Source organism: Eptatretus burgeri, chromosome 2 (genome assembly GCF_056783735.1).
Source record: "Eptatretus burgeri isolate ZD-2024b chromosome 2, Ebu_testis_v1, whole genome shotgun sequence".
Lineage (NCBI taxonomy): Eukaryota > Metazoa > Chordata > Myxini > Myxiniformes > Myxinidae > Eptatretus > Eptatretus burgeri.
The window spans coordinates 30,997,312-31,010,659 of record NC_140962.1 but is presented as its reverse complement, the minus strand read 5'-3'; the positions used below and the strand labels follow the sequence as shown (position 1 = coordinate 31,010,659).

Sequence of the window (13,348 nt, the reverse complement as noted above, 5' to 3'; positions counted from 1 at the left end):
CAACCAAACTGAGCAACTGGGCAAGAAGAACCTTAGTCAGGGAGGTGACCAAGAACCAATGACCACTCTGACTGAACTACAGAGTGCCTTGGCTGAGATGGAAGAACCTGCCAGAATGGACAACAGTCTCTGCAGCACTTCATAACTCAAGGCTTCATGGGAGAGTGACCAGACGCAAGCCACTCCTGAGAAAAAGGCACATCACAGCACACCTGGAGGTTGCAAAAAGGCATGTGAAGAGACTGAGAGCATGATGCAAAATATTCTGAAGTCTGATGAGAGGAAAATTGGACTCTTTGGCCTGAATGCACAATGCTATGTCTGGCAAGATAGCGAGCACAGCTAATCACCCATCTAACACCACACCTACCATTAATCATGGTGGCAGCAGAATCATGCTCTGGAGATCATACCCAGTCGCACCCAACTGTCCCTGGACTCTGTATCCTTTTCTCCTGACAAGGTGGAGAGCTTGCTTTCAAACCTCGAGTCAGATTCTGCAACCGGTCCAGACGGCATCAGCCCACGTGTCCTCAAAGCCTGCTCTTCTGCTCTTGCTCACCCTCTCTCTGTTCTATTCACCCTCTCATTTTCCCAAGGTCATCTGCCATCTGCTTGGAAATCTGCTAACATCACTGCCCTGCATAAAAAAGGTGCAAAAACAGATCCCTGTAACTATAGACCAATCAGCCTTCTCCCAATCATCAGCAAGGTTATGGAATCCATCATCGCTTCAGACATGAAATCCTTCCTCTTCTCCAATGGCTTGATTTCCAATCATCAATTTGGTTTCAGACCAGGTCACTCTACCCTAGATATGCTGCTACTGCTCTCCCATCAATGGATGGAGGTCCTCAATGCCAGACAGGAAATCCGAGCCGTATCCCTGGACATATCACGTGCTTTTGACACAGTCTGGCACCCTGCCCTACTCACCAAACTCTCTTCCCATGGTATTCAAGGCCATCTCCACTCATGGCTCGCAGACTTCCTCTCCTGTCGCAGTCAACGTGTGGCCCTAAATGGAGTTCTTTCATCCCCTCTTCCTGTGCAGGCTGGAGTTCCTCAAGGTAGCGTTCTGGGCCCTGTTCTTTTTCTGGTTTTCATCAATGATCTCACGGACTCTCTGGAAAATCCTCTATTTCTCTTTGCCGATGACTCAACCCTCTGCCGTACCATCTGTCATCCCTCAGACCGGCAAGCAGCAGCTTCTTCGCTCACTGCAGATCTGGATAAAATCACAAACTGGTCCAACACGTGGAACATGTCTTTCAATCCAGACAAATCTCACACTCTCACTATGTCTCTTCGAAAGGACCGTTTACAAAACCCCCCCATCCACTTTCTCAACAATCCTCTGGAAGAAGTCTTTTCTTTCAAGCTTCTGGGTCTCACTATCTGCCATGACCTTTCCTGGGAAAGTCACATTTCCAACCTTTCCTCAAAAGCCAGTCGCCGACTGGGAATCCTCCGTCGTGCAAAGTCCTTCCTCGGCCCTCTTGAGCTCCTGACCACTTACAAAGCTTTTGTCCGTAGCCTGATGGAGTACTGCTCTCCCGTCTGGGCTGGTGCTCCTGCCTCCCACCTTTCTCGACTTCACGCTGTCGAAACCAGGGCTTTTAAGATCATTGGCATCTCCCGCAATGAAGCTGAGTCTTTGGGCCTCTCACTCAATCACCGCAGGTTGGTCGGTGGTCTTTCTGTCTTCTACCGACTCCTCTCCAGCCTTGCCCCCCGCGTGCTCTCTCTGCGATTTGTCCCAACCACATTTCCACAGGGCGCTCAAGGTCCGCCAACAACCCCCTTCTGGTAAAACTACCAAAATCACGAATCACTGCTCATCTTCACTCTTTCATTCCTCTTTTTTCCCGCCTTTGGAATAAACTTCCTCACTCTATTCTTTCCCATTCTTCCCTTCAGGCTTTCAAAACAACTGTTCACCACCACCTCTTATCTTCCCCCATCCAAATCCTCGATCTTTTCTACCCCCGATAATCCACCCAAGCCCACTTCCTTCAATTCTCCTGCTTTCCTTCCTGAAAGTCCCTTTAATGTCCATCTTCCCCTCGCCATGTTCCCCGTCCCATCCCCATCCCTCTCCCTTCCACAGTTCACCTGTGTCTGTTCCCCAATGTTTTGTCCCTTCCACTCCCGCCCCTCTTGTCTCATGCCTCCTTGCTGTGAGTTGTGTGTTAGCTCTCATACGAGCCTCGACCAAGGTATAAAAAAAAAAAAAAAAAAAAAAAAAAAAAAAAAAAAAGATGCTTTTCAGCTGCAGGGACTGGGAGACGTGTATGGATAGAGGGAACAATGAACAGAGCGAAATACAGGTAAGGCAAATCCTTGGGGAGAATCTGCTTCAGAGTGCAAAATACCTTAGACTGTGGCAGAGATTTACATTCTAACGGAACAATGACCACAAGCATACAGCCAAAACAACACTGGAATGACTTCAGAACCTGAAAGTCCTTGAGTGGCCCAACCAAAGCCCAGACTTGAATCCCATTGAGAATCTGTAGAAAGACTGGAAGATCACTGTTCACCGACACTCCCCATCCAACTTGACAGAGCTTGAGCAAATCTGCAAGGAAGAACGGGAGAAACTCCACAAATCCAGATGTGCAAAGCTGATACAAACATACCCAAGAAGACTCGAAGCTGTAATCGCTGCCAAAGGCGCTTCTACAAAGTATTGACTCAGGAGGTTGAATTCTTATAGATGCAAGATACTTCAGCTTTTTCTTTTTCATTAATTTGTAAAAATTTCTGAAAACACGTTTTCACTTTGTCATTAATGGGGTATTTTGTGTAGATCGGTGACAAAGTTTTTTAATACAATTAATTTTAAATTCAAGCTCTAACACAACAAAACGTAACAAAAGTCGAAGTGTGTGAATACTTTCTGAAGGCATTGTACTTGGTGAGAAAGCTAATAATCGACTTACTTGGAACAAAAAATTCATCCGTTTACTCATATTCACTTTCCTGTTTTAAAAGCCTGTGTTTCCATGATTGAGGAAGAAGACGTGGGACCTCGAGCTTTAATGTAGCGTTTTCAACGGTAGCATTTTGTGATTCTGTGACAGCAGGAACCCTTAACAAGGGTATACTTCTCGAAGCAAAATAAAATATATAAAAGTAGACAGAAGGAGCGCACAAACAACAACCACGGCCGTGACAATAACAATTACATGTTATAAGATCCTTTTCCGTGTGTTTTTACTTAATTTACATCCTTATTGACACTCACACAGATGTGCAATATGTTTATGAAGTACAACACACTATCTTTTGATTAAACCCATCAACGAAGCGATGGGAGGCACACCGAGTGCTTTTTGTAGCCCAGCACCAATTGCATATAGTGTAGTTTTCGCTTTCATCTGTGATGTTCTGACTTGTTGCTTAGAAATATTTAGATTTCGTAAGTATATTGATGACTTCTGTCCTCTGTTTGTGTGTTTGTGTGTTTGTTTGTAGGCAAGATAACTCGAGAACGGAAGAAGCTACCAATGTCAAATTACACCACGTGATTCAGGAGGGTGATGGATAGTGCTGATTAGATTTTGGGCAAAATCGGTCAAAGGTCAAGGTCACAGTGAGGTCAAACATCCCAAAAAAGTTATAACTCGAGAACAGAAGAAGCTACCAATGTCAAGTTACACCACGTGATTCAGGAGGGTGATGGCTAGCGCTGATTATATTTTGGTCAAAATCGGTCAAAGGTCAAGGTCACAGTGAGGTCAAACATTCGATTTTTGATGGTTTGGTACAGAATCATCATAGAAACTTCTGGTTTGCATCGCTACCTTCTCGAGAGACAGCTTTTATTAGACAAGGTCAGAGGTCAAGTTGACGATTTCGTAAGTACCAGTCTATGACTGCTTGTTACTTATGAAATCTAAAGATTTTGTAAGTATATTGATGACTTACATCCTCTGTTTGTTTGTTTGTTTGTGTGTGTGTGTGTTTGTGTGTTTTTTTGTAGGCACGATAACTTGAGAACGGAAGAAGCTACCAATGTCAAATTACACCACGTGATTCAGGAGGGTGATGGCTAGCGTTGATTAGATTTTGGTCAAAATCGGGCAAAGGTCAAGGTCACAGTGAGGTCAAACATTCGATTTTTAACGGTTTGGTACAGAATCATTGTAGAAACTTCTGGTTTGCGTCACTACCTTCTGGAGAGACAGCTTTTATTAGACAAGGTCAGAGGTCAAGTTGACGATTTCGTAAGTACCAGTCTATGACTGCTTGTTTGTGTGTTTGTTTGTAGGCACGATAACTCGAGAATGGAAGAACCTACCAATGTCAAATTACACCACGTGATTCAGGAGGGTGATGGCTAGCGCTGATTAGATTTTGGTCAAAATCGGTCAAAGGTCAAGGTCACAGTGAGGTCAAACATAATTCCGTAAATTCATGTGGAGAAATGGAGTATTTTTGCTTCGGTCGACGTTACGAGTTCGTTTTAACTTTGATTTTAATTTTGTCTTCGGTTTTTGTGATCGCTTCGGACGCTTAACACTTGGATGTCGAAATTCTCGTAAAAATCGGATGTTTTGGAGACGTTTTAAGATTGTTTAAAAAAATTTCACTCGCCACGTCGCGGCTCGTCACGTGGTGCAGCGCGCTCGAGCAGACGCGTCGTTGAGTCACGTAAAGGTTTTGCGTGTGCGCGCTGATGGTGTTTTCGATAAAGATGGTGTTTAAAAGTCATTTTTTATCCCAATAAAGGTTATCGTCGCATACCTGACTCGCTAAGCCGTCGGATTATGTAAAGATTGTTGGTGGATGGCCAAATATTACGGTTTTGTGACTTTGATAATATAATATTAAATAATTGCTTGGAGTAATGGAGATTTTTGCTTCGGTCGACGTTACGAGTTCGTTTTAACTCTGATCGCAATTCTGCTTTCACTTTTGGTAATGGCTAAGTATGCTTAACACTCGTTTGTCGAAATTCTGGTAAAAATCGGACGTTTTATGAGATTTATGTCGGGTGTCGTATCTGAGGCTTCACTGAAGATTATGCTAATGAGGGGGATTGTAACACACGGCATTACGCCCTCGTTTTAAAGTCAATTTCAATCCTGTCCACTTTTGGTAATGGCTAAGTATGCTTAATACTCGGTTGTCGAAATTCTGGTAAAATCGGATGTTTTATGAGATTTATGTTGGGTGTCGTATCTGAGGCTTAACTGAAGATTATGCTCATGAGGGGATTGTAACACACGGCATTACACGCTCGTTTTAAAGTCAATTTCAATCCTGTCCACTTTTGGTAATGGCTAAGTATGCTTAATACTCGGTTGTCGAAATTTTGGTAAAAATCGGATGTTTTATGAGATTTATGTCGGGTGTCGTATCTGAGGCTGATCTGAAGATTATGATAATGAGGGGATTGTAACACATGGCATTACGCGCTCGTTTTAAAGTCAATTTCAATCCTGTCTTCAATTTTGGTAACGGTTAAGTATGTTTAACACTCGGTTGTCAAAATTCTGGTAAAAATCGGATGTTTTATGAGAGGTTTGGTGCAGAATCATCGTAGAAACTTCTGCTTTGCGTCTCTACCTTCTCTAGAGACAGCTTTTATTAGACAAGGTCAGAGGTCAAGTTGACGATTTCGTAAGTACCAGTCTATGACTGCTTGTTTTTTTTTGTTTTCTTTTTGTACAGCGTTAAACCTGGGAACACTGCAGTTGTCCGGTGATGTGGTGGATGATGTGGTCCTACCGAAGTGGGCCAAATCTCCAGAGGACTTCATTAGAAAGCACAGGGATGCCTTGGTAAGAAGTTAACACACTCATTGGCTAAATTTTGTATTGTCAGGGCTTTCCTTGGAAATTATATTATTGTTTCTACAGAAATTAATGGGAAATTATTTGAAGTTACATTTTTTGCTTTGTGACACATTCTTTTGTGCAAGGATGTGAAGTGAAAATATCAACAAATTAGAACGGTACTCAGTAGTGCGCATACCTCCGCCAGGCTGAACAGTTTACGTTTTGAACAGTTCTGAACTGAACAGTTCAAACTGGGTACAGACATCGGCCATGGTCCAGCTTAGACACTTGTCGTTTTTGGTGAATCTAGGTCAAAGGTCAAGGTCACCGAAAAACCGAAATTGTTATTTTTGCAATAACGTCCGCTAAAATGGTCCTATCGACTTCAAACCAAATCCGAAATGTGCATCTTCCAATACTGCATCCAACCATATGTCTCAATGGGGTGTCACACCAACACCCTTCTTAGCGATCGGGGGTCGAATGTCAATGGGGGTTGGGTCAAAACTTTCAAATTGTGATAAAAACGCCATTTCAAGTCCGATTGACTTCCAAGTTATTATCATGACCAAACTAAGTGCTATAACTCATTAAACAGTAGCACTATCAACTTATAAGAACCAAATTGATTTCCAGGTTTTTTTTTCAGAGATCATGGAGATATGACAAAGTTATTCCGGCAATTCCTTGCTCAATGAGAAATTTTTAATTTATTACTTATTTATTTTCTTTCTCATCCTGGCAATATCTCGGGCGCCTTTTGAGCTCGGAAGCTGATATTTGCATATGACAGTGAACAATGATTTGGCTATAAAGGGTTTTCTTGATTTATTGATTAATCAATTAATTGATGAATCATTTTTCAATGAATTGCTTAATTTTTATGAAGTTACAGATTCGGATGAAACATTGGTGGTTCAGGTATGCTATTAGCCAGTTGATTAAGAAATTGATCATTTTACTATTACGATTTACTTGTTTTAATTATGCAATTAATTATTGCCCACTGCTCCCTCCCAATCCTGTGTCCATGTACTGCATGGCGGCATTGCCGGGCGCCAAAGGCATCCTGGCGATGTCGTGCACTGGAGGATTATTTATTTATTTATTTGGCATGGGGCCGGTGTAGTTTGAATGTATCGCTACTTGTTCTTCTTCTTTTTTTCCCCCATCTTATACGTATTGAGGAGATCGCCATATATTAATAACATATGCAAATACATTAGAATATTTGACGACGACCCCCCTCCTCCTCCCACCCACCAGTCTGTTCCATATAATCCTCTCCTTCCCTACATTTTCTTAGATCTTCCCCTTTCTGTTCTCGCCCCACTTTTCCCACACTTCCTTCACCTTCCTCATCATTTTCCTTCTCTTCCTTTTCTCAATTTAAATTTTCCCAAAGCACCCCTTCCTCCTCCAGCTTGTATGTAATAAATATGACTTAACTTTCTTGATATCATGTGATTGCTTCTCGAGAAGCTGTTTATTTCTTCAAAAAGCAAAGTTCATGGAGGAGCAGTATTCAAACCTAATAGCAATAAATACACAACACTGTAAGAGACATACACTGCGTAATTTGGTTTCTCTGCAACATTGGTGACATGAAAAATCAAAAACGGAAATCAATCATAAAGGATGCGAAAACATAAGCATCAAATAACAGGGCAAGAGATAAATGAAAAATTGTGTTTACAACAAACGTTTTCAATGAAGCAAATGGTTGAACAAGTCCCATATTTACCTCTGCCACTGAAGATGGATGGAGGTTATGTATTCATCCTTGTCTATGAGCAGGTTATTTCAAAAAATTATGGACGGATGCAGACGAAACTTGGTGAACATGTTAGGTTTGTGACAAGTGCGAACTTATTAGATTTTGGTGAAGATCCAGATCCAGATCCTATAATTTTTAAAGTGATTTTTCACAATTGAGAGATATGGCCAAAAACGATATACAGCACGATATCACAAAATATTGTGGACGGATTATAACAAAACTTGGTAGTTGACAAAGAAGAAGCCTATTAGATTTTGGTTAAGGTCCAGATTCAGATCCAGCCTATCATTGGGATACAAAAACATAAACTGTTCAGCCTGGTGGAGGTGTGCACTGTTCTAGTTGAGTGCATGGATTTGGCTGCAAAATGTAGACTGCTCAGATGGAGGTACTCATCAAGATGGGGAGGGTATGACACTAGGCACTGACAGAAATCAGAACAATGCTATCATTTCTTGCTATAACAAGAGTTATTTCCTCAAGCCAGATATGAGTACTTTGAATGATTGTAATCGAAGGCATTTTTCTTCTCAGGAATCTGAGCATGTATCAGCACACTTGCATGAGTGGATTGACCTCATATTTGGATACAAGCAGCAGGGTTCAGAGGCAATTAAAGCACAGAACGTTTTCTATTACTGCACGTATGTAGGTGTGTCTTGCACTGAGCTACGCTTGTGACATCATAACTCGTACCCATCCTGCTTGATCTTTGGTGTCATTACTAATGTTTAATTTTTCTTGCCACAGGTGCTGTGGATCCTGACAACATCTCTGATGAGATGGAGAGGAAAGCACTTGAAGGGATGATCAGTAATTTTGGACAGACTCCTTCTCAGCTGCTTAAGGTATGTGCAGGCAAATATAGTCTTATTTTATCCGATACTACCAAATGCACTGCTTAAAAATATGTTTGTTTGTTAGAATTACAACAATTGTAATAACATATTGAGTATATTATGTTATGCTTAGTGTTGGCTCAATGGTTAGGGTGGTGGGCTTAGGATTCTCGGGTCCTGAGTTCAAATCCTTCTCAGCCATTGAATTAATACCAGATGGGGTTAACTCAGCCTGTCATCCTTCTGGGGTCGGCAAAATGAGTACCAGCTTGCTGGGATGATTGAGCCATTCGGGTATCCAGCGTCGGAATGGCTACCTGTCCAGGGTTGTGCCCAATCGCCCAGGAGACTGCTTCGGCAGCACCAACGCTCTGTTCGGAGTATGATCCCAATGGATTGATGGATATTATGTTGTGAAAATAGTGAAACATTGCAAATAATTGATCTGGTGTGAAGATTGTAATGGTCTTGGCAAAAAAAGAAATCAATGATTTACACAATCTTTTGACAAGTCGTCATGCATTTCACAATCTCAGGCTTTCACATAATGTTGGATGGACCAGCTCATTGTGAATTGGTCACAACAGCTGCTCAATTGGTTTTAGAGATTGTGTCCGCAATGACCTTGATTGGCTTAATAGGCTCAACGTTCTTTAACATTGCAAAAGTGATCAGCCTGTCCATGTGCGACATCTGTGAATCAAAAGAACACAAAGACAGAGCTAGCTGTACAAAAGAGGGTTTATTATTCCACTCAATCTGTAAACCCAGGTAATGAACATATGTATGATAAGTTAGTCTGGCATTGAATGCAAGTAGGTAGAATGAAAAATGCAGTAATAAGGCATTAAAATTGTGATTTCACACAATCACAAGAGTAATCAAATGAGGATCTGCATCTGAGAAGAACATGAATGAACTCAAGCTTTAAACTTTGAGGCATGACATTTAGTCAAGACAGTTCCATAGTACAGCATATACTCATTAACTAGAAGAGGTTGAAAGCTCACTTTCGTGCATGCTCAAGGAGAAGCTTGGCACAAGTTAGCTTGTAAATTCTACTGCATAGACAGGGACACGGTAAATGTAGAGCGTGCATTGGCACAAAGCAGGGGCTTTTTATGTACAGAGTCAAGGGTCGTGGAAGAGCTAGGACGCAACATAAAAGGAACAGTGGTAATAGAAGGGGGAAATGCCAACAGCAGGGTCGAGTGAGAAAATAAATGGAGATTGACAACAAAGGATGTGTGGGTAAGGTTGAAGGGTAGAGGAGAATGCAGGAAGTGGATAAGTTGGGTATTGAAGCAAAAAACAAACAAACAGGAGTTCAGGTATGCCAAGGAAAGACTTTGTGTGATGGAGGATGCCCATTTGGTGACTGTCTACTTTGAAATGTTGTTTGCCCAATAAAGATCATGGCTGATAGTGAGACCCAGGAATTTGAGTGATTGAACTTCTTTGAAAGGGTTGTTAAGAAAACACATCATAGGGGTTGCCGTATGGTGCTGAGAGAGAGACAGACAGACAGACAGACAGATAGACAGATATATTTGTCAGCATTAAAAGACATTCCAAGTGTTTGACCAGTTTGTGATTTTTGTCAAGGTTTGAAGAGAGGGAGAGGCTGATGCCTGTCCATCTGAAGGATAAGGGATGTTCCAGCAGAGGGTGGAGTCATCATCAAAGAGATAAAGGGGATTTTCAAGAGGGTCAGAGAGATCGTTTATGAAGATTAGGAACAGGATTGGGCACAGAACACTGCCTTGGGGCACTCCAGCCTTGAGAGGGAGAGGTGGTGAAAGAATTCCGTTGAGAGCCACATGCCCATGAGTGTAGTTGGCGTTGGATGCCACACGTAGAGAGTTTGGAAAGCAAGGCGGGGTTCCAGACTGTATCAAAAGCACAAGATATCTGGAGAGAATGCTTGAGAGTTTAGAGAGGGCTTAGTAGTCATTAAGTATCGGTGATCAAACTCACCAGAACACTCCGCTCTCTCCCCACCTCCACATTCAGTACACCATTCACCCTATTGATTGCGATGCACCTTAATGTTTCCAGATCACCTTTTATCTGGTGCACTAGTCTTGATGTCTCGCTTTCCACCAGTCAATGAGCCTCACCATTAACATATCTGTGACCAGGTCAATTGGTGCCATTGGACACTTGTTCAGAGCTTACCCGGCCACGAGGATTAATTTATGATGGGGCTTATTTCCACGTCCATGTCGCAGTTCTTGCACCTACATCCCTTTTGTTCCAACATCTGTACACCCACACCTCAGTGGGGAAGCAGACAGTTTGAAGGTCACCCTCTCTCTCTGTTCAACTAATGCCCCTTCTCATGGTGCGCAAAAGATATGCCATCAGTGTTTGTTCCCACTCCTCTTATGAGCCAAAAACACTGGACCTAAATAATCTGAAGACCTTGCAGGTTGGTGCATACATAGTACCTTCAAAAATTGCTACACTCTGGGGATTGAATAAGAAGCAGACAAAGATAACCAAACTTCTGGATGACAAAACTATTGTGATGTAAACAGAACAACCTTATATTCAGGCTTGGCAAACAGTGCAATGCCCCCTCCCCCCATTTGTACAGACACACCAGTTCATCACATGTACATAAAAACAACATAATCCACTGCTACCTAACTAAACCCATGTGTCAGTTTATTACTGCTGGATTTGTACCTGTTGCTTTGCTGAGCCTCGATAACTTCAATAAAAACAAAATACATCAGTGGTGCGACCAAATGTTACGAAGAAGAATATTGAATGTCATTATATAGTGATAATCGTTCCCGATTGTTATATAAGTTAAGAAATTTCGTTTCACTGTTGTCCTGCAGGAACCCCACCCACCTCGCCTCTCAACCGAAGAGGCTGCACGACGGCAGGAAAAACTTGACTCCCCGAGGATAGTTTTCCAGCATCTAGCTGACCTGAAGTGTTTCTTTGAGGAGGTGTGGTTGTTAATATAACTATTTTATCGTGCCGTATGAATTGGTGTCGGGGATTTGTTTTTATGTTGTTTTTTTCCATCTGTCGAAATTAAAATGCATAACGATGGATCCAACGTTTTGTTTGGTCGCTTGCACATATTTGGAGCAATGCAACATTGATAAGCTTTGTCTGTCTCTTCTTGTAAAAAAAAATTCCATGCATGTTTAACATACGTGTGAGCTTCTCCATTCGATTTAGATGTTAAAGAGCCTCACGTCGTCTTTTCCTTGTTCAGCACAATAATCGTAATTATTACCCTGCAGGTTAAGGTCAAAGAACCAAGTTGAACACTTTATGGTTTCCTTGTTAATATTGTTAAGGATTCGGCGGTGGCAGGAAATTCGGACGAGTTCGTAACTCACTGTCCGTAACCAGTTTGGGTTTTCGCACCCTTCTCTCGACAGCCAAATGTTACATATTCGGCGTCACTCAACCACCGCCGTCTCTGGGGTTATAACTCCGGCTGGTTCGGCGCAGGCCTTGGGTCACGCGCCTCAAATCGCGATGCCAACGTACACCTGGACCTTACCAGTCTGGGGAATAGACCCCAGTTACAGACTGGTTTTGTCAGATACCGAGCGAATTCTGCCAGTCTGTAACCATTTTGGTTTTTATATCCAAATCGAGCGGATCGTTCCTCGGCGCGGCACAAATTAATTCAAAGCGGCAACTTCATACGAATCAGCCAGATTTATTGGGGACACATCGGGGAACACGACACAAGCAAAGCATTCACGACAATGTTATAATTAATCTATAACCCGTTCTTAACTAGGGAGCTACGGATTACGGGTTTTGAAAGGGACCCTAACGAGATAAACCTTAAACAACATGCAGACAAGACATGGACAGCATGCAGACAAGACAACAGAGTACTTGGTGATGCTTTATGGATGAGAGGAAAAGTGTCAAAAGCACAAATGTGGCTCGTGACAAGCCGATGTCCATGGATTCGAGCACCCAAGCTCAAACACGCCGCATGGCAAAATGGCGCTCGTCCTTCTTCTCCTGGCACCGCTTGCACATGCAGCCTCAGCGCGTTCTGACCCCGCGTAATGTCGACGGCACAAGACCGTCAGATCGATGGTGGGTTTCAGCTGGTTTCTCCCAAGGTCCAGTATACAAGTTCAGGCCAAATCGAGGTGTTGGGCTCCGCAGGCTGGGTCCATGGGATTCCAAGACGTCGTCGAGCCGCGAGGTGAGTAGGGACAGTCAGAGGCTCCATCACTGGACTCCGGATGAACCTGTCGATGTCCTCCTCATAAAAGTCGATCGCCGACTCCCACAAGTCGTTTCTCCTGCCTCTTTCACTTCCTTCTCTATGCCACTCCCCCTCTCAGAGCGCTGGGTGGGGCCTATTGTCCAGAGATGGGAAGGAAGAAGAAGAAGAACCTCTCGGTCCACCACCACTGTACGAACAATAAACAGCCTCTTATACCTCCCGACACACATGTAACATCCATTTACCGAACAACCTGGCTAAACATGCATCTAATGGGGGATCTGGGCTAATCCTATATTTAATAACATACTAAGGGCCATTTCCGCAACAATATTAATGGTTTGACAAGGTGTGTGTTTTATTGCCTGATCTTGTTTGCCCACAATTGCTTTGGATCCCACTTTGAGCTCCAATAACCGCTTCAAGACTCATTGTGTGTGTAAAGGTTCGGCTTCACTTCATTGTTTCCCTGGAGTCATGTTTAACATTGATTGTTAGTTTTGCAAGGGGAATATAAACATCTCGTACAGATCCATCTCATGGAGTTGTTATCGGACATTTCGCAGGGAATCAATGATGATGTACCCATCGTGAAAGCACTCGTCCCGAAGAGCCAGCCCAGGTCCTTCATCACCCAGGGCGGTCTTGAAACTCTGGTAAGACTTTACTGGTCGACTTTTAGACATTTCCAACTTCTCGAAAATTATTATTTAGT

At 42.8% G+C, this 13,348-nt stretch overlaps 1 protein-coding gene across 3 annotated transcripts in view; it reads left to right on the top strand.

The window, feature by feature from the left end:
* The window catches only part of LOC147031730 (neurobeachin-like protein 1), a 246,793-nt gene that overhangs the window by 193,704 nt on the left and 39,741 nt on the right, over window positions 1-13,348 (top strand). For all 3 annotated transcript variants that reach the window (XR_015053987.1, XM_085866599.1, XM_085866591.1), the window contains 5 exons: window positions 5,683-5,792; window positions 8,104-8,221; window positions 8,320-8,417; window positions 11,258-11,371; window positions 13,200-13,289. Coding sequence is in view for 2 of the 3 variants with exons in the window: in XM_085866599.1 (XP_085722725.1) it covers window positions 5,683-5,792; window positions 8,104-8,221; window positions 8,320-8,417; window positions 11,258-11,371; window positions 13,200-13,289 (530 nt within the window). In the remaining variant the exon portion in view is untranslated. The remainder of the gene's footprint in view (window positions 1-5,682; window positions 5,793-8,103; window positions 8,222-8,319; window positions 8,418-11,257; window positions 11,372-13,199; window positions 13,290-13,348) is intronic.